Raw genomic sequence first — 22,203 nt, forward strand, 5'->3', positions numbered from 1 at the left:
TGGCATCTCCCTGGCAGGCCGAGAACAGATTTCTAAGTGGGGCAGCCTGGTTGGAATGAGAACACTAGATTTCGTCTTTCATCTCTAATGATTGTTTATCAGGCATACAGATGGTACCTCTTTGACAGGAGAGACGTGTGTGTGTGTGTGTGTATGTGTGTGTGTGTGTGTCAGAGAGTCTGTGTGTTGGTTTAATGATGTCTTGGCCAAATGAAAAGAAGAAATGATTTCTTTTGACATGGAGGAGAGAGTGTGTTCATATAAAAAGCAGGACTGGGGTGAAAGAAAGTGGCAGGATAATGACTCTATCAATAAAACTACAATATGGCAATGTATTTTCACAAAGAAAATGAAGAAAACGATGGGACTAAAGTTCTTAAAGGCCCACTGCAGCCACTGCAGCTTACACCCAAGCACACCATAAATGGTGGATGGACAAACATACTATTTTGTTGTTAGGGGGGGTTGAAAATATGTCATTTGTTTGTTAGACTAAAGGGGGAGAATGGGGTCATTAAAATAAAAATAAGTCTCTCTAAAGAGACTTTCACATAAACCTTTTCCATTCATTTAATTATTTTTTGGCTACTTGCAGCAGTTAAATCTGTAAATACAACATTAACAAGCATCACCTTATAGAGTTTTAATGGAGAATTGTTAGCAGACAGTTGTATAGTTGCACATCCAACAGAATCGGAGCAACATTGGCATTTATTTTGTGTGTTTCTGTCCACCCAAATGTAAGGCCAGTATTCACTCTCTTTTAGCTCTGTTTTGGTCTCCACCATCCCGTAAGAAAACTATCTGGCTCTCGAGTTCCTAAATGCTCCAGTAGCTCACAAGCTAGTCACTAACTTTGTCTGCTGTTTGGTGCTGGACACGTAGCTTAGAGTAAGTTTATCAGTGTTTTTTTTTTTTTTTTTCTTTTTTCTCAAACCAGCTGCCTGCTGCAGCTGTGAACAACATCAATGAGAGCCCTGAGAGTGAGCATTCAAGTTGCTGTAAAACCAAAATACTGAGCCAAAAGAAGCTAAAATGCTGCATAGAGCTGAGGGGAGCTGCAGAGTGTTGATAATTCTTGTGGGGTTTGTCACAACAAACGACATTATGCGTAGTTATTTAACAGTTATTTGATCTGTTTATGTAAAAGTATTGATCAGTGCAGCTTTAAGAGGAAAGGTCAGGGATCATCAAAAACATTCAACCTCAGTGCCCACGAATATTCGCAGCAAATGTTTTGGAAATCTGGATTGAAGTTTTTAGTTAACTGCTGGACAAATCAGATTTTGACCTGACATTGGTGGGCAGTCGTCCCCTTGATGAACAGTATAGGAAGTCTTTTCCACTAACAGGAAGTAACCAAACCTAACACCATCTCCTCAAAGCAGCAACGCCTGAACAGTCTATCCACAGAAAACTGTCCCCACCAAACAGAATCACTTTACCTCATCCAACTGCAGGCACCACCAAGAACATTTTTAGTTTGCTGATGCCACATTGTGAGTACTGAAGTCTAAAAAATTCAACATGCAAAAACTGCCTACTGCGGCTTTAACCCTGGATGAGGAGAGTTCTCTGAGTTCAGCTCAAGACCAGGAAGCACAGTCAGAGAAAGCTGGACCTGCCCAGATGTGGTAAAGAAAAGATCCCGATGGACGGCACTGCGTCCACAGATGCAGAAACGACTCAAAACAATGTTTCCTCAGTTGTGGGTCTTTTACAGAACCATTAGTGACAGCTGCAGAGGACCACAGCAGACCACCTGTGTCTGTTGTAGAGCTTGGGTCAATGGTAAGGGCCAGTCAGCTGAGCAAGGCCACTCATTATGATGAGTGGGCTGTTAAAACAACATGTTTTCGCTCTGTAAGCAACCCCCCCCCCACTCGTCCGCCTTCTCTTCTCCTCCCTTACTCTCAGCCCTCCCCTCTTCAATATAACCACAGGTCTTTGTGTCCAGCACTGTTAGGAACTCGGCATAGAGGCCCACTAAGCTCCACTTTCAAAGGCAACCTCTGATGTGGCCTTTCTGATCTCTGCACGTCTCGCTGACTTTCCTCCTACTCTCTGACTTTTTCTTGCTCTGTCTGTATCGTACTTACCACACGGTTGCTCTCTCTCTCTCTCTCTCTCTCTCTCTCTCTTTCAGATATGCATGCTTGCTCTTATAGATTTCCTTTCAATTTCGACTGAGGGGAAAGCCGGCCCGTGTCATGAAAACATATGTGAGGAGAGTTCAGAGACGTGAAGACAGACAACGATATCTTGACAGTCAGTCTTACCACTCCTTAGACTTCCCTTGATATACACACCCTTCCCCCTCCTCTTCCAGTCCCCCCCCTCTTTGTGATGACATGTATGTGCCTATGGAAACCAGATGTGGCTTGTTGTGATGGAAGAGGCGCTGAGAGAAAGAGCAAAAGCAAGCAAGAGTTTGTATGATAGTTCATTACCAGACTGCAGGAGATGTGGGGAGCGTGAGGAGGAAGAATGAGGAGTTTTGCGCTCTCGAGAGTTCAGACAGTGACTGAATATAGATATATTTCCACTATCCTGACCAGGCCCTGAGCGAAGCAGGGGGGTTTCCTTGCGGATAGGGCTAGGTCAGGGTGAGTGGAGCTGGAGCAGCGTCGGGAAGGAGAGCCTGAATCAGCATCTCCCATGTAGGAGGTGTTTTCCTGCAGGGCTTGGGAAACTGTGCCATATGAGACAGGGGTTTTTAAAAAAAAAAAAAGGCAAGCTTAAGAGGCTGAAATGGTGATTGTTCAACTTCCTTGCACCTGTATTTTTTTCACCCACACAATACCTCCCTCTAACATTTAAGAGACTGCTCCCACTGCACCACACCCGACTCAAAGTGCAGACATTGTGTTAAAGGGTAACAAAAGCACATAGCTTTACACTCTGATAGCTTTAAGCAGATTCAGCGCCGAGGGGCTAAAGACTGGCAAAAGTGCATGGCTAAGAAAACAAATATCACCAACCATGAAACAGAAGGGAAAACTGAGATTGGGACACAAAAAATATGTTTAACTAATGGGGGAAAGTTATTTTCCATGCATAGCTTCATGTGTAGCTAAATGGAATAATAAGATGCGGGCATAACGGAAAAAAGTATTAGCTATTGATCCCTCTCTTCCACTGACAGTGTATACCTCAAATGAACCCTGTGTGTGTGTGTAAAAAATTACAGTAGCTCAACTATTTCTCTCTGCAATCTTTCAGAGAGTAAAATATGTTTGGGTAAAGGTCAACAGATTTTTTTATCTTTAAAGCTATGAACAAGAAAGTAGTTGAATAGAGTGCAGACCTCCACTGGACTCTTAGAGACCTTTTTCACAGCAGATGTTTTGTCATGTCATAGCAGGAGAAGCACCGGCGTGATTAATCTTAACCCAATAATGGCTACATTCCAATTATGTTAGTCACTTCCAAGACCATGTTGGCTTACTGGTAGGGTTTACTGGGACACATAAAAAGAATGGAGTCATCATTAATGTTATAAGTTACACCTGTGCTTTTCCTGCTTTGGAAAATCTTTTTTTATTGATTTTTTTTAAATTAACCCAACATACACTACTTTTTTATTGATTTCGTTATTACATTAGATTTAGTTAAGTTTTTCCTGTAAAAAATGTCGACCCATGAATGTGACCGGTTGAACGTGCCTGAGAAAAAGAGTTGAAAGAATTTCAAAACTATTTGTGCTCGTCAGTTTCTCAGGACAGAGTATGTGGGTTTTCCATATCAGTGGAAAACTACATTGCATCCAAGCTGGAGTACACAGATTTTATTGCTGAGTTTGATGGAAAGAAAGCAAAGAAAGTGACTTTCACACCATTCTTTCACTGTATGGTGAGTCCATCTCATTTGGGATGCAATATTCCTGCCTTTTGCATAGTGCTACCACCAAGCATGGGCTATGAGTTATGTTTTGTCAGTGTTATGACTATAGGGTTGTCATAATGCTGCATGAAGTGTGTATAGTACTTTTTTAGCTGCTGTATAGGGCTGTACAAAATGTTTGGGTTATCCCTTTTTATTATTGTGTATTATGAAGAACTTCAAACTGCATTTTTTTGAAACTGTCCTGCATCATGAACTAGTTTGTTGTATTTGGCTCCGTGTGTGCACGCATGTCAAAGACCTTACAGCCCGGCTCTTGAGTTAGTCATTCTTTTCACTGTCAACACTATATTAGGTCAACTAGAAATTTGCCATGACATCTATTTGGTGAGGTTTTTGAGTTTAAGGTTAGGTCAAATTATTTGAGTTATAGGTATTCACATGGTCTGTAGTGTGTTTGAATATTTAAATGCTCTATGTCACTTCAAATTTCCACTAAGCTCATGCGTGTACATTTTTAAAAAGTTATCACAGCTGCATGTGGAGACTACATCATTTTTAACTGAAGGCCTGCATTACAAACTGGGGGCGTTAGTTTGAGAGAAACCTATCAAATTGCATTATGGTAAGTGTAGGATCCTCTGCTGCATCAATTGTGACTATTCTTTTTTTTTTTTCTTTTTTTAAACTGTCTCGCACAACTTTCCCAAAGTGCAATGCTAAACTGCTGGACAACTTTAAATAGTCACAAGTCAAACCCCCCCCACCCCCTCAGATTAGCGCCAGCATGCAAAGAAAAATTTCATGTCAGTCTTTCCCAGTTGTTCTGGAAACATTTAGGTCACAAAGAAACAAAAGGCAGCCACATCACCTCTGCTGTTTAGTGGAGGAGGTAAACACTACGCCTGAAGCTCATGCTCTTTACGTCCTATCTGTGCATTTAGTGTTTGCTTGTGTGAGAGTAAGAGGCAGAGGACACGGAAGATGGCAAAAGCCTCTTTTCCTGTTTGTTGTATTAGTGCTTGGTGCAGGATGTGGCAGGAGTCTTTAACCGATGCAAATGAAAACCATGTGTAACCTATATAGCCACTCACCAGTTCCCTTAAGAAATACCTCTTTCCATCATCCCACATGCTTGTTACCAGGCAGAGTGCAACACTAGCCCTTTTCTGTTCATCAGTCACTCTCATTTAATTAGAAAGTTATTTAGTGTTCTCTCTGAGGTTGGTCCCACAATTACTGTATGATGTTCCGGTAGACTATTATGAGGCACAATAGACCAGAGCAGGACTTCCCCTATTGGGAAGTTTCCATTCATCAGCCTGCAGGCTAAATACATGCCAACAGGCACAGGAAATGTCCAGCGCAGAGAAAGACAGAAACATAAAAGGAGCTTGCTGATGACGTTTGTTGAGTACAGTTGAATCGAGACAGAGAGATGACATATTGAGATTAGTCAAGGAGATGTGAGGCACACTTATGTTTGCGATACACAGTAGAACAGATTGTGTAAAAAGAAGCAGCAGTGGAATCAGGGCTGGAAATCAACTTTTCGTTTATCTGGGTGAAATGTGAGAGGAAAAGAGGAGTGGTAATGGCTGGAGGAGACCGGGGCCATTGTGGTGTGGTCTTTTGTTGGGCTTTGTGAAAAAAAGAAGTGAGTCATTTCACAGACAGTGAAGAAAAGCTCTCCGGTTACACAGCGAGAAGAGAAAAGAGACGGCGGGGAAGAATTATGCTGAGGCGATTCTTTTCTTCACTCTGCAGAATCAGCTGTGGAACAGAAAACATCCCAATAGTGACCCAGTGCTAAATGTCTGACTTGTGTGCGGGTCACAGTGATGATGAGTTGAGCAAGGAAAACACGCTTGATCTGCAAAAACACATGATTCTTGCCTCACGTATAAGTTGTTGTGGCCTCGATTAAACAGATCCAAGCCCACTCCCATCCCCTACCCCCCCATTGCTGTATCCCGCTGTGCGTCTGGCCCTCATGATGCAGTTGGAATTCCAGATGTTGCTCATGGAATTCTGCTCCATCTCTGGCCTCCAAATGTGACTTAACCCTCCTCACTCCGCCTCCCCCCCCCCCCCCCCCACAAAAAGCCTCGTGACTGCTCTCCCCACCCCCAGCTCTTCAAAACACTGCAGGAAAGTGGAGACAAATGGGCGCCCTAAATCTTTTCAGCACAATAGGAAAATACCTCATCATTTTAATTGCATAAAACCCCATTGCTGTAATCATAACATATCATGGATTCGCTGACCCCCACCCACTCTCTTTCTCTCTTAGTCAAGTCATCTTTACAGTAAGTCTGATGTCTGTATGGCAGTTGTTCATTAGTGGGATCATTAAGGAGGAGGGAGACGCCTAAGCTCACTGTTTGAGCTTTTATTGGCTCATGGTGGAAGGGTGGGCACACATACACCGTGTATAATTCTCAAATAAAGGCATTTATAGCTGTGCAAAACATGCATGACAGCACACACACACACACACGCCTTTATTGCTCCACTTGTGAGGACCTGCATTGACCAGATTTACTGACTGAGCCCATGATGAAATCTTACATTTCTTCACTGTTTCTCTAATCCAACCTTTATCCCTCTAAGAAAAGGCGATGTCCTCACTTTGGATGATTTTTCTCCTCACCCTGCTCTACTGGAGGATCTCTGGTCCTTGTAAGTATGGAAATACTCAAGCACACACACACACATACTCCTTAACCGTAGTATAACTGAGATATGTTTTCCTGCTGTGCAGCAACGGGTTGACACAATCGTCTTCATCCCTGTTTCTACTTAAGCTTTGGATCCAGTCCGCGTTTTCCGACCCAGTTTCTAGCCTGCCAGTTTCCGAGCCCCAGTAACGCAGAGTGGTGCGGTCGGGGAACAAGAAACCTGGAGGTCCAGGAAGACTGGGGGAAGACCAGATGGAGGAGAGATATGATCAATAAGAGGGGTAAATTGAAGAGTCCAGCTGGGTTGTATGAAAGCAGGTAGGCCTAAGTTAAGATGTTGCAGCATTAAAGGAGGTGAGTGGTGCCACCAGCTCAAAGTATTGAGAGAAAGATGGCAGAGAAAAAGATGAAGTGAACGTCTACTAAGTGAAAATCAAAGCACAGAAATACTTTTGAAATTACTTTATTTTGTAGGAAAAGCTTAAAAAATAAGTAAATAAGGACACAGACACAATGTCAAGGAGAAAACTAGATCATTATCATTATCATCATCATCACTAGTATCATTATCATTGTTGTGCAACTACTTATAACCCCTGACTAGTAATGTAGCACCATGGTTTTAAAAACTGTAAACAAGTACAATGACAAAAAGGAGTCATTTTCAGATCTTCAATTTATTTTCATTTGAGATGGATTCAAGATAAAAAAAAAATAAGACAATCAAGTTTCAAGAATACATAACCCCCTTCCCCATTCACTGTCCCCACATATAAAATTAAGGCCACTTTCAAAACTGTATGTCACTGTCCAGCAGGACTTTTTAATGACAATGTACAAAAACACATTCTTTACACGGAGGACAACAACAATAATAGTAATAGTCATAATAATAATGACAACATCATTTATAATAATAATAATCACCATTAAAGACATTGATATAAAAAAAAGGAAACGACACAGCTGTATTTATTGCTTGACTCTGATGTGAGTGTATCATGCTTCAAAAGAACGTGGGCTAATGTTTTGTTTACCTTTTATGGTCCATACTGGCTCTGACGTGTTGCTTTACTGGAAGATTAAGAAACACAGTGACTCTGCCACTGTGGTTTTCAAATAATGTGTGCATCTGTGTGAGTTTATGTGAGTGTGTGCAAGATAACAAGAGGGGGGGGGGGGGGGAACAAAGGATCAAACAACGCTGTTTGCTTACACGAAGGAACATGCTAGAATGGGCGTCGTGAAGATGCAGGTTTCGAAGCGGAAATTCACAAGGACACAAACACTGACCACTGACAAAAACTAAAAATAAGACATTGAAAAAGGCTAAAACAAACAGCAAAGAGCTGGCGTCAGTAACCACGAGGAGAGAGGCAGAGAGAGAAGGGAGAGAAAGTAAAAATGCAAGGACGGAGTGGTTGGGAGATAGAGCAAAAGGAATCTGGCAGTGGTAAGAATTTTTCTAAAAATGCATGTCTGGCGCTTTTCCTTCTGCTCTTTCCCCTTTTTTTTTTTTTTTTTTTTTTTGAAAATCTCTTTCTGTCCTGCTCGATTATCTGTGTTCAACATTACCTTCCACTTTTTTTTTCTTTTTCTCTCCCTGTCTTTCTCTCCTCTCTTCCTCTCCTCCTCCTCCGTCTACACCTTGTCCAGTAAAGATCGTTGGCAGTAGAGGAGTCGGCGTGGGGTACCGTACCGACGGAAAAATACCAAGGCTGCCAGGGTTGCAATCACACACACCAACAAGAAGAGCGGCACCACCACTGCCGCCGCTCCTGCGCTGCCACCTGCCCCTCCCTCCTCGTCAACTTCAATTATGATCACCTCTGTGTCCTCCTCCTTCTCCGTCTTTGTCTCCCTCTCCCTCTCTCTCTCCCTCTCCCTCTCCCTCTCTCTCTCTCTCTCCCTCTCCCTCTCTCTCTCTCTATCTCTAGTCCTGTCCTTATCCTCCCGCTCCTTGTCCTTCTCCTTCTCCTTGTCTTTGTCATGTCCGCCTCCACCTCTTCCTCCGTCTGTCTTAGGGTCTTCGTTGGGGCAGCCCATCCAGTCACGAAGGACTGATTTGGGGTATCCCGGCTCCACGCGCATCATCTGGTTGTTGAACTTCCAGTACTTGTTGGCTTTGTAGAAGTAGGTGTACGCTGAGGAGTGAAACAAGGAAATGTCAGAAATAAACATGAACGCATAAAATAATCACATCTTAACATGTTAGAATGTAATCCAATCAATGAATAAGCAAGAAAGTTCGCACACACTACCCTTACCTTGATCTTTGCTCATGAAGGCTGCCCTGATGTTGTCAGGCACTCCCTGCCACACACTCACAGATTTTGGATAGCCACTGTCAACACTTCGCATGTCTTCATTGAAGCGATAATACCTAAACAAAGAATGAGAGAGAAAGGTGAAGGGAGGTAGAGCTAACGTGAGTTCAACACAGAACTGTAGACCTGAGATATGGACTTGATTCTGACTTAAACCAGACTTGGACTCCTGTGAGACTTCAGTTACTTCAGACTTGACATGAGACCGGAGAGCAAACGCTTTCAAGTGTCAAGTTTTGACCTGGCAAAATCCCCCAGAAAAAGACTTTGCATAGCCACACACCTCGAGTATTAAATTATTAGGCCCATGCATTTGGAAGGACTTGGCCTCAGTTATACAAAAAACAGTTAACAGCACTTTGAAAGATAATATTCAAATGTAAAGTCATTGGTCGGCAGAGACTTGACAGACTTGTGCTCTGATTTGCTCTTTGCAGATGAAGATTTGTGACTGAACTTGGACTTGTCTCAAATTACTTGAGACTTGACTTAAAAAGACTTGTCCCAAAGGACTTGAGTGTTGTTATTCTGACTCGTTATTCTGACAGACTTAGGACTTGACTTGGACTAGTCTTGATTATTGAAGACTTGAGACTTGTTCTCATAAACTTAAGACTGATTTTTCCCCAGTTGTTTGAGACTTGATTTGGAACCGCCTTCAAGAACTTGAAATGTGACTTGAGACTTGTTCTAGCAGACTTCAGACATGACATCAGATTTTTTCTGGTAGACTAGACACTTGGACTTGTCTCTAATGACTTGTCACTCGACTTGAAACTGACAGATGTGAGACTTGACTTAGACTTGCCCTAAAGGACTTCAGACTTGTCTCAAAGGACTTTAAACGTGACTTGAAACTTGTTCTGACTTAAGACTTGACCTGAGACTTGCTCTAACAGTTTTGAGATTTGACTTAAGACTTGTTCCAACAGACTTGAGACTTGATTTGGACTTGACATTGAAAATTTGAGAGTTGTCTTGGACTTGCCTTAAAAGGCTTGAGACATAACTTGAGACTTGTTCTAACACTCTTGAGACTTGGATTTGACCCACAAAACATAAAAACTACTCTGCTTCAGCGTGCATGTTCCTGCTGAAGACTTGCACTTAGGCCATGTGTTTTTCCGAGTGTGTTTTTCTTCTCTTTTTTGTAATAAAAGCTTTTCTTGAAATGTCACTGACTTTTGTTTATGTGGGTGGCTGCCTACATTATGATAATCACTGACTGCCACGTTCTACCTTCCTTTTCATAACAATGACTACGGTGTAACTACGGGGAAGCACAGCAAGCTTTCAAGTTCCCTAGAAGGTTTATTTTAATGTTTAAATGAGAAGCAGTTTCACAATTCAGGAAAGTGACTGAATCCAAGTGTGTCAACCTTATATGGTAATCATTAAAACATGTCTTTTCGTGAGGGTGACAAATAAATCTTTTCTTGGAATCATCAGTTTATAAACTTCAGCAAAGTGTCATCATGACATTTAAAACACACAAAAACACACACAGACACAGAGGACATATGACTAACTTGTTTGCTCGGAAGAAGAATGTCTGTCCGGTGGGGGTGTAGTAGAGAGCAGCGTCTATTCTGTCTTTGGGAAGCCCAGTGCCCATTTCCTGCAGATTCCTAGGGTAACCAGAATCCAGAATGGATTCACTGAACACCCAGTACCTGTCCCCTGTAGACATCCAGAGAAGTAGAGATCAAAAAGAGAGAATACATAGGGAACTGCAAAAAAAACAGCTGCTCGTCTGATGATGACTGCTATCCTTTTAAAATGGAAATCATGTAAATGTTTTTTTGTGAAAATACCAAAGCAAAACTTACCTTTAAAGAAAGCAAATTTCCCATCTTCCCTTTCAAAAGCGGCATTGATATGAGTGGGCATACCCCTCCAGAAGTGACCAATTGGCATGGGGTATCCATCCAACACATGGTTGTTACGCACTCGCCAGAACCATTTATCCTGAAAAGGAAAAACAAAAACAGATTACCAAAAGCTTCAGACAAACTCTTGTCAAAACTCCAGCGACGCCCACGATGTTTACCTTGAACACAAACATTTCTCCTCTGAGGATGGCAATGGTGTCGAAGTGTCCCTCACAGATGTTGGGGCCGAAGCGAGGCTTGTCTGGTGAATGGGTGGGCTGGGGGTTGTAAGGTGTATGAGGCTTGTCAGGAGGGGGCTGAGGGCCTGATCCAGACCCTATGGAAAGAAGGATAAGAAAATTCATTAGAAGATCTAATCCTAACTCTAGTTTTTAACTTTGACACATCTTCCAGTACTGGTCCTGTTAGATTAAATTAAACTCAATGATCCAGTATGGAGGTTGTTGTATTAGCAGACAACAGAGAGAAACAAACAGCAATCGTGGCGCAAGCTACATTTTCGGCAAAATTCAGTAAAGTTTAAATTCTGCATTCACCCTCCAAGTCTACAGTGGGTAAATGATTTCTACTATTGCTCCAAACACTTGCTAGTAAAACATGCAACCAGGAAATTAGGATTTTTTGATTTGGATAATAACTGTGTCGAGAACACACCGTAAAGTTGCTGAATGCCTCTGCGGTCGTCGTCAGGGAGTTGAAAGTTCTCTGTGTCCATCCACTGGTAGAAGGGAGCCATAATGGCTGAAGGGTCATTGGAGTGCTCCATACCCAGAGCATGGCCCAGTTCATGCACCGCCACCAGGAATATATCATTACCTGAAACCATGTCAACACCAAAACATCATTTAATATGATTTTTTTTTTACTGAACAGGCAGTTTTGAGAGATTATACTGAATATACACAATTGTTTTCTAGATAGATCTTTATGTAGACATAGAAAACAAGGAAGTCATTGTGACTTTGAGTCACATTTTAAAGTGACTCAAAAGCACATGAATACTTGACCTGGCAGTGATTTAAAAATGTCATTTTCAGATCGTGTGAAGATGTGTTTGACTCAAAGAGCTGATTCTGCAAAACTATGTTTGCTGCAATCCAGAAATAAACACTTCTCCATTTCTGCAGTATCAACATACCCCGGGGCAATCACACCCTCAAACATACTGACACAAGACCGGACCTGTTGCTGCTATTTTGTTCACGACAACAAAATAAAGATTCCTGACTGCCAACACACAAAGAAACTTGTCATCAGGTTTAAATGAATTGCTAACTAAAGAAATCCCTTAGTTATCAAAATGTCAGTTCCAACATTCAACACAGCCTCACCCATCAGATTCCGGTTTCCAATCGTCCAGGGCTCAGCTGCATCAAAGTGGGTGTCTCCACCGATGCCATTCCCAGGGAAGTAGGCGTGTGCCAGGAAGCCTCCCTCACCATCGAACGGGCTGCTGTCGCCGTGGAAACCCTCGGCAAAGAAGATCATGATGTCGGCAAACTCCTCCACCTTGTCGCGTATGTGACTGTAGGGGATTTCCCGGAAACGGAGCGGGGTGACGCTCTCCCACACCTTGAAGGCCTTCCTGATGGCCTCGAAGGTCTCGAACTCGCCAACCTTTGGGGTGTAGTTCTGTATACTGAAGAGTGTGTAATTGTGTATGTGGGTGCACAGGGGTGGTGAGATAGGGAGAGACAAATTAGTTTGTGTGAGACAAGGAAGGTACTGGTTTTTATTTTCTTCTATTTACATCATCAAGTGCTGGTATTGATTACTATTTATCTAGGCCTATAAAACCAATGCAGTTGCTCAATAGTTACCTCATTAATTTGGGTTTTCAAACATCAGTACATTTAGTACAAAGGTAGAATTGGGCAAAAAAATCATAGGTAAAATAGCCTTAGGTACTGTTCTATCATGTCCCTGTAGATGCAGCATGTTCACTTGGAGCGTTGCTGACTTACGAGAAAGTGATTTCATTCTTGTTCCACTTCAAGCCCTGGATGGCGTATCGCTTCCTCCTCAGGTTGGTCTTCAGCTCGGCACCAAACTTATCTGGCACACCGCAACGCGGTCGCTTCATGGCCCTGTCAGACACAAGACATACTTAGCTCACAACAAGGGACAAACTAGTAGCGTCAATCTGTTTGAGCCTGGCTGCATTTTCACTATGTGTATATAAAACAGTTTGTAGCTTCCTCACTCCATGGTCTTTGGGTCAAAGGTGCCGGTGACAGTGAGGCCGTAGAATCTCTGCATGGCGGCGATGGCTGAGGGCACAGAGTGAGGTGAGCGGAGGGCGTGAGTCCGCATGTCCCCTGGGGGCAGGTAACCATACTGCTGCAACCATGACTACAGAAGAAAGAAAAACAGTAATCAACGATGTGACTCATGAGAAATATTGCAAAATGATACCAAGGAAATTCCAGTTTCAGTATGGTGAAAGAAAAAGTTTAAATTAAAAACAGACACAGTACTCCATATCTACACTGATTGTTTGTTGTTCAACAAAATGAACCAAAGGAAAGGTACTATTTGGTCTGATTATCAGTTATGGGGACTAAAAGTCCAAGTATTAGGATATTTTTACACAACTGCAGCAAAAACACATTCCACATCGACAGAGAAAATAAGCTCTTAAATAATGTTTTTCTGTGTTTTGATATCTTGTAGCCAGCAGCAGCAACATTGTTTGAAGCACCTGGCATCTCTCCACTTAATGACTAAATACAAAAGCTATTCAACCATCAGCATTCGGCTCTCCAGTGAGCTAGTGGACTATGGTAATGAAACTAAGGTCAACATGAAACACTGTTGAGCTTGAGCCCAAATAACTTTACACAAAGACAGTTCAGGTTTTAACAAAAACCTTGCACAACAGAAACTCCACAAGGAAATTCCCTTCACAGAGTTAAAGATTAACAGCAGTTTCTACACTGAAGTTTCTACTGATGCTGTTTGTCTTTCAGTGCAGAGTTATAATTGAATCCATCCCTGCTGTTCGAGTTTGTACATGATGAAAACATTTGTTTGAAGCGTTTCGAGCATATGCTCCAATGGTCACTGAGTTCTTCAGCCCTCCAGATCTCTCGGCCTCAGCTAAGCTTGACCTTACTTTCCCCTGGAAACCCATTTCACTGCAGTGCTGGTTTGACATCTGGACTGGTTCCAGTGGCTTTGCTCCGCACCTCTCCCACACTGCTTCTTCTAAACTCTTTCCCTCTCAAAGTAGAGCCGGGAAATAACACTGAGGGTATTGTGAGCACAGACTACTTTAATATACTGTTATACACAGTCACTTTTTGAGCTTTTCATGCATTTTTAGAACATGTTTTATGGTTTGGATATTCCGTGGCCTTGTCTGATAAAGGTTACATTGCACGTTAGGGCTTGATGTGACTTAAATTGATGTGATCTATTATTATAATTATTATTTGGTTTGGATGGTTTGGATTAAAAACCATAGGCACAGTGGGTGTATGTGCAGAGAAGGGGATTGAAAGTAGAGAGAGAGATAGGGAGTGTCCCAGGGTGAGTCTCAGGCCTTGGGCAACCTCAGCCAAAGTCTCCAGTCGAGTAGCAGCGTCAGTCAGTAATTTAACTGGGAATTTCTTCCTCATCGCATCCAAACCTCAAAGTCAAACTCTTCCCCCCACGTCCATGTCTCTGTCCTCGCTTCGTCACTCCACCCCTTCTCCTCTCTTCTCCCTCATCCCTCTCTTATGGAAAAGCCAGAGACTTGAGGATAAATACTTATGAACAACCACACCCAGAGCAGCTCAATTACTGCTCTTTAGCCTATCTGCTGCTGATAGTTGCTAGAAGGCAGAACATGCTTGACTGCTTTGTTTAACCATTTTCCCACTGAAAACGCACAGCACACAAAAATTTGCGCATGGGCGTGTGCCGACATGCATTCTCTGACTCTGCACTCAGGTCTGTACGTTTATATTACACATGTATGGAAAGCCCTGATGCTCATCCAGCCTGGGTGAGTTTGGCCAGGATTGAAAAGCAGAATGGCAGTTTAGGAGGCCCTTGAAGGTCTAATCTCTCCCTCTCTGTCTGTCTTTTGGAGACACGGAGGTCTAAGTGTTTAGACTTCACCTCTGAATGAGCCCTTTCTGGTTCTGACTCACCCATGGAGCTCCAGTGGACACATATAAAGACTCACTGTTTGCCACTGTTGCAGCACATCCACATGAGCGGGAAAGAGAGGAGGAAAGATGGGGGTTAGTTGGATCTAAAGGCTGTAATTAAGATTCATAATGAAACTCAGGCAGTTTGTGGATCCACTAATAATTATTAGTGTACGTTTCGCCTCTCCTGCAGTCAACATAACTGCCAATAATAGTCAAACACAGCCCCCGGCATCACAAACTGGGATGTAATTCACAGTTAATATAAGGAAAAGAGTGTTTAAGGCCTAATTTGACTGTGCTTTAAACCTTATTCTTCTCTTTCACACATTCACTGTTTTTTTTTTTCTTCAGCTCAGTCAAAGGGCTGCTGTTGAGTGACACTGAACACTTGTTTTAGCTTTAAGGCTCCCACAACTCTTACATGGGTCCCTAAGGTGACTTGACAAAGTCTTATTCACCGTCGCACTCCGCTATTTTTGACCACACTAATGAGCTGAGTAACTGAAGCAGTAGCAGGAAGAGGAAATGGTCAGTATTTACAGTGGCAGGGGACATGACAGTCCAAGCTAACGCAGGCTTTTGATGTAGAATATATAAAACTTGCTGCATGGAAACATTTTTGGCTCCTTGTTTTTTAATGACACAAAGACGCAGAGCAAAGGTACTTTTAGTCTGGGATTTTGAGGTTTAAGGCACAGCTCGCCCACATGCAGTGATGTGAGTTTATTGTTTAATGGAAGATCTACAGGAATAAAGAAACGGTTGCTATGCATGTCAGGAGGCAGAGCGCTCGTTATGCATAGGATGAGAGGGAGAGGGAGGGATAGTGTTTCAGAAAAGAAAGAGAGTCAGTTGTTCCGTTTGGTGAGGGCCAGTGGAAAGAAACACTGGTCAACAGCGATGGGAGTCCAACTGAGGCATGCTGGGTATACAGCACGCACACACACACACACACTGCTCCTAATTACACATCTACATCTGCACATCTGTCCAGAGAACTGCAGTTTTATGTCAGATGCCATAAACGTATGAAATTATTGCTCCCACTTCACTTATAGCTCGTTATTGGCTGTTAGCGTGTGACTGAGTGTGTGTGTGTGTGAGAGAGAGAGAGAGGGAATTTTGTTTTGAATTTGAGTTTTGAATTTGTGTTTAAGCGTTTTAAGTACAACACATTACAGCTTAACTTTTTTAAACTTTTTATTTGCCCGAGGCTATTGCTGATTTTTACTGTTGCAGGCATTTACAACCTCTCTGAATTCTCCATCCAGGAGCGTTTCAGCACACATGCAGAAATCTCTTTCACTGTGCATGTACGCGTACATGTGTGAGAGTGTAATCTCCAGCTGCTGTCTACTAAAACAACCATCCTCCAGCCAACAACAATAAGACCTGGTGACACAAGAAGAGTGGAAAAACGCTCATCGCTGCCAGTGTCTTTTGAGCAACAAATTAATCCTGAGCGAATCCTCCAATGTTGGCTTTTGTCTCTGATGAAAAAAAAAGTTTCCCCAAAGTCTGGCTCAATGCTCACTTCCCTTATGAACAGGAAATGAGGTAATGACTTTGCATATTACCATATTTCCTGTAACACCTCCTATCTTTCCTGAGGGACGCTGCCCTCAGGCCACCCACTGGTGATGATTAGGATGTGGCTTTGTCTAAAAACTGTGCACCCTTCCTTCCTTCTTTCTTCTTTCCTTTGTTCCTCTGAATCAGAGATTCCAAACCAGGGACACATGTACCCCAGGGGGTACTTCTATAGTTGCAGCAAGGGTACAGCATGTGGAAATGACCTAAAATTAATTAATAAACTAAATGGCATCCATCCTCTGCTAATCCAAGAGTTAGAAGTACAAATGCTCGGTTTGTTGGTTTCAGTTTGCAAACTGACCTAAACATTGATAGTGTAATTGTTAGAATAAATTATTGTAACAATATCTGCTTTTAAATAGTTAAAAATGATAGTTAAACAACATTGAGTTTATAATCCATTCCTAAGAACATGTTTGGAACATAACAGGTGGTGTCAATGATGGAGTGCAGTTGTGAAGGTATGTCTGACAAAAACTGGTGTAATGTTACCAGTTTAACCAATTCAAGTCCTCTTAAGGCAACACTTCTCATTAGGAGCAGAAGGGAAGAGACATACAGTACATTCATACATCTGTGCATGACAACTATGACTTACATCCTGTCCTATTCAACTGGATAACAGCTTCATTTTCCAGCTGTCCTTTTCCCAGATTGCATCACTTCCATCACCATAATGCCTTCCTTTCTGATCTGTAACAGTCTTCTCACTGTACTCTATGACTCGCTTTCATCCTCTCATGTCATGTCAATTTATCCTCCTTTGTAGTGAATGACCTCAGCTTGTACCCATTTCTGCATTTCTTTCTATGTGCATAAGAAAAGATCTGTTTGCGTGTGTGTGTGTGCGTGTGTGTGTGTGTTTGAGTCTGGTGGTTGCTGACACACCAAGGTGTTTAAGCGGTGAAGCATAAACCAGCTGCCCACTTCCTGTCTCTGCCACAGACCACAGGAAATGACTTCTGCGTCCATACAACCTCCAAGTGTTTATCTCACCAACACAGACACACTGACCAACATGCGGCCACTCACTAAATTAGACTTATTGTTAATTAAAACACAAACATCCCACTCATAGCGGAACTGAACACTGATAGATAATGGGGACATCTGGTTTTGTGGAGGCAACATATGAGATCACAAACACTTCTTAATCAAGTAAATAAAGAAGAAGTGGTTGCAACACTTATTACAATGTCATAAAAAACAGAGGGGGTGAATCACTAAATGAATGCAAACTCGCTCAACCAACACACTGGTCAGGGCCGTCGCTGGGGCAAAAACTCAATAGCCTTTCCACTTAAAGGCCCAACCAGTACTTTTTGACCCTATAAATCTCAGGAATGCTGCTTATATAGCACTGAAAGTCCCACTTCCTCTGAGACAGACAGTTGGCATTTTCAATGCGGTTTGGTTGTTGAGTTATTAACTGTTCAATGGTCTTGATGTTGCTGTTCTTGGTGATGGAACACAATTTTAACTCAAAATGAAAGTGAGTCAAACTATTTTCAAACCAGTAAAGCAAATAACTTGGTAATAACTTGCAAAATCATGTTACAACATTACGCTACATTAAACTTCACAGTTGAAAATCATTACGCTTTCAGATCATTTTCAGGCAAAAATCCTAACCTGTGTGACTACCTTTTTACTCTCTGGATGTGGTGATTATATATATATATATATATATATATATATATATATATATAATCACTTTATAGTGATTGCATCACCCTTCAGATGCACTTCAGCGCGTACATCAGTAAGTGAACGCATCACTGTTCTTACTACTGAGAACAGTAGTACTTCAGTACACTGGTTTAAACTGTTAATTCAGTTTAATACAGTAATATAATAAGAGTAAAGTTAGGCCTATACAAGCACTGTTTATAAAATTAATTATTTGGAACAATCATCACTTCATGATTGTTTCTGTGGCTATCGCAGTCTTTCAGTAAGATTTTAACCAGGAAGTAATCGCAGCTGAGCTGATGACAGTGCTATCAGTCACCACTGATATTTAACTAAAAGCTACTGATTTGTTCAGTCACAATGTGAGTTCACTTTGAAAATTCAGTGTTAAAACTTCATTTGTTCACCTCTAATATTTTTAGGTTTTTCCTTTTATGGTAGCTTCTGGTTAAGACACTAGCTTAGCTAGGTATGTGCTCCCCTGAGTACATATGAAAAAATACAAACTCTAACATATGTAATTTATGATTGTAATTCTACAATTTAATTTTAGATATAATAAACATATAAAATTGTATTAGTTGAAAATATAGTCCTACAGTGTTTACAATATTCCTGATGTAAACAACCCTTTAATAGCATCAAAATATAAATAACTCTGATTTAATTGTTTTCTTGTGCAATACAATTGTAAATTGATCACTGGTTCTAATCCTGGGTTTTAAATTTTAGTGGTGGGCCTGCTCCTTTGTTTATATTTGAATCACAAATGCTGCCTTACAGTTGGCAGTCTAATGTAGGTCAATGGAACTCACTTTCTTCCACTAGCACAGCTGGAATTATAATTCAGAGTCCATCCGCAGGATACAATGATTAGAGAGACGTTTGGCGCCACCGTGTATGATCTAACAAAGTCATTCAGGCTGCGCTGTTCTGCGTGAATACATACAAACGTTCACACAGACACACACACACACACAGTATTTAATAATGATGCAATTCACACTGAAGGAAGCAGGTGTGAGGGGTATCCTAACAAAGTCACTTCCTGCAACATAAACAAAGAACTTCCTAAAACTGGCTGTAAGACTGGAAAACTGCTGATAATACAGAACAGAGCCAACTGAACAAATCAGATCAGAACAGAAAAGAACAAAGTAGAACATAATATGACAGAACAGATCAGATCATAAAAATCTCTAAGCTAATTAAGCTCCTTAATCTACAACACTACTTAAGGCTGGTACTTCATCTTGGTGGGTTATTGGAAGTCTTTCATGTTAAGAGTTCAAACTGTGGTGAGTGTTTTTCCACAGCTGACTGTGGCTGAGATGCTGCAGAACCTCTCCGATTGTAAAACCCACCTCCCCCAGTCTGCTGAGCCATAACTCAGGACAGATGTCAACAATTACATCTCCCCATCCCTCTGAATATAACTGTACCCACAACTCTCAATCCCCCCTCCACTCCCACAAAAATTGCCTCCGCCTCTGCCCCAACCACAATACAAGCTCATGCATTTCTCCTCATTTGCTTTCTCTTGCTCTCCTTGCTTTTGCCCTCTCAGCATTTCTCAGTGTTTTGATGAGCGCTATCATCATTATGGGCTGCTTCCTCTTACCCAGGGTCAAAGCCCTTCCCATGTCTCTATGCCAACAACAGGCAACTGCTGAAATTATTATCCATCAGGATACACAGTTTTAAATAAGCTTTTATGGTTGTTGGTTTTGCATGAAACCAAACCAGTATATTATTATGTGCAGGACCATGAAAAACTGTTTTCTATCAGATCCTTCATGCTCGCATCTAGAGATACTCACCCATAATTAAAACCTTTCTATATATCCTCAACTCTTATGTATTTACATATCCTGTAAGAATTCTTAATCCTGTCTGTTTTACATTATCATTCTTCAAAGGTTACACTGTAGGAAAATGTTTGGATTTATTCATCACCAGTGAGTTTGCCCCTTAAATGTAGCTTTATTCCTCAACTCTGAATTTATTTATCTGGCTTTATTCCTCAACTCTGGATCTTGATTTATTCCACAAATCTGGATTAATTTATTTTACTTTATTCCTCTCTTCTGGGTTTTAAAATCTGTCTTTATTCCTCTAATCTGGCTTTATTTATCTCGCTTTATTCCTCTATTCTGGATTTTTAAAATCTGGCATTATTCCTCTATTCTGGATTCATTTATCTGACTTTATTCCTTAACTCTGGATTCATTTATCTCACTTTATTCCTCTATTCTGAGTTTTGGAGTTCTGGGGTCTTTATTTCCCTAATATGGATTTATTTACTCCTTAACTCTGGATTTATGTGTGCTTTATTTCTTTATTTTGGATTAATGTATCTGGCTTTATTTCATAACTCTGGATTTATGTATCGTGCTTTATTTCTTTGGATTCGTTTATCTGGCTTTATCACTCTTCTCTGTATTTTTTTCTCTATCTTCCTCCTCTAGTCTAGATTAAGTCATCCGACAACCTTCAACACTTTTGGCTTAATTCTTCACCTCTGACTCAGTTACTCACCTCTGGATTGATTTGTCGCTCCGTCGCTCCTTGTGAACTCAGCGCCCACACCACCGCCAGGAGCAGCAGTCGGACAAGCGATTTCAGCCTTGGTGCCATCACTTGACTCTCCGAAAAAAAAAAAAAACAATGAAAAACGCAGAGATCTCCCTGTAACAGTTCACGAAGTCTTCACTTTGCTATTTGTCAAAACATTATCTGTGGAAAAAAAACGTATCCCACGAAAATGAATTTCCGGGCGAGATCTACTTGGCGCAAAGCACAGAACGAGTTTCCAGATGATACGGAGCAGTGTGTCTCACTACTTGAGTAAGACTACTTAAAACATGAGAGGTGTTTGTTCAGTCTGTGCATTCTTTTCACGTTTTGGTGAATTTTAACCAAATTAGACGTTATTGGAAGCAGGAAGTCTGAAGGGGGGCTCTGAAGCTGGAGGCTGTGCGTATTTTAAGTCCAAATTCAAGATTACGTTTTGCTCCAGATGTTGCAGCCGACTTTGTTTTCATGAAGCAATCTTAACTCCTCGCTGTCTTTTCTTTCCTATCCTCCAGTCGGCTTATTTTGATCCCTCTCCTTTCTTTTCCCCCTCTCTCCTCGCTGCAGACGTGGTAGTTTGATACTCCCCGGAGAACTTCGCTGGAAAGTAGAGGGTTGTAAACCTCCCCCTCCTAAATCAGCCCGCCCCTCCGACATGGAGGGCTGGAATCAACTTGGTGACCTTGGCATCAGAATTGGCACCGTTAGCTCTTACCCTCAGGCAGAGATTAAATGCCTTAATGCTCCCTAAAATGCATGAAGCTGCAGGGAACAGGATGCAAAAACTATAATGAGTCAACAAATTACGCAGCTGTTAGGCCTGAGAGAATATAGCGTACAGTGATGCCATGGCGGATTTTAGAAAAAGGAATACTGGGATGATATTTCGTCAGTACATTGGAGAATTAATTATTTGTCTTTATGCCTTTAATGCAGTCATATATTTTATAGTTTAATGTGGGCTAATGATGATTGAAACGGACTCATCCCAATTCTTTGTGTTTTTCTGCCTTTCCAAGCCTAAACTCAACAATAACCAAACATTGTTAAATGTTTTAGGTTTTAATCATCGAGCACTTATTACTAGTTTAATAGTCTGTTCTTAGATTTATGTATTATAAATTTAACAGATTAATACTCTTCTTTCACGCTGATTCTAAGTCATACCCAAATAGGCCTGAACATATGGTAAAAATGTTTAAAAGGGGGAATTGCGCCCTCTAATGTACATACTGCACATACATTTAAACAGTTATCTGTGTCAGTTATACACAGTTATATGTCAGTTGAGGTATACAACCTCCCTTGATACCGTCATGATTCTGGTTTGCCATGGATTATTTTGCTTGCATGAGTCTTTCTGCTTTCTTCAAGAGGAAAATCTTTGCACTTTGGCTTAGTAAAATATGGGTCCCAAATCATTACTGTAGACTGCCACATGCACACAGCAGCTGGCTCT

At 41.5% G+C, this 22,203-nt stretch overlaps 1 protein-coding gene across 1 annotated transcript; it reads right to left on the reverse strand.

Moving 5' to 3' along the window:
• Positions 1–7,182: 7,182 nt before the first annotated feature.
• Positions 7,183–21,725, reverse strand: mmp14b (matrix metallopeptidase 14b (membrane-inserted)). Its single transcript, XM_042429885.1, has 10 exons — positions 20,709–21,725; positions 12,947–13,095; positions 12,708–12,830; positions 12,075–12,382; positions 11,398–11,559; positions 10,902–11,059; positions 10,681–10,819; positions 10,381–10,531; positions 8,792–8,907; positions 7,183–8,668 (listed from the first exon to the last, which is right to left on the reverse strand). The coding sequence occupies exons 1-10, from the start codon at positions 20,805–20,807 to the stop codon at positions 8,166–8,168; spliced, it is 1,908 nt and encodes a 635-aa protein (XP_042285819.1). The 5' UTR covers positions 20,808–21,725; the 3' UTR covers positions 7,183–8,165.
• Positions 21,726–22,203: the final 478 nt, after the last annotated feature.

Source organism: Thunnus maccoyii, chromosome 12, assembly GCF_910596095.1.
Source record: "Thunnus maccoyii chromosome 12, fThuMac1.1, whole genome shotgun sequence".
Classification (NCBI taxonomy): Eukaryota; Metazoa; Chordata; class Actinopteri; order Scombriformes; family Scombridae; genus Thunnus; species Thunnus maccoyii.

What these genes read in the sequence shown, in the direction of transcription:
- mmp14b (XM_042429885.1), bottom strand. Translation starts at nt 20,807, where the DNA reads ATGGCACCAAGGCTGAAATCGCTTGTCCGACTGCTGCTCCTGGCGGTG. An exon ending in AGGCATTCAGCAACTTTACG is followed by an intron (nt 11,060 to 11,397) that starts GTGTGTTCTCGA and finishes TTCTTTCCATAG; the next exon opens with GGTCTGGATCAGGCCCTCAG. An exon ending in GAAATTTGCTTTCTTTAAAG is followed by an intron (nt 10,532 to 10,680) that starts GTAAGTTTTGCT and finishes GGATGTCTACAG; the next exon opens with GGGACAGGTACTGGGTGTTC.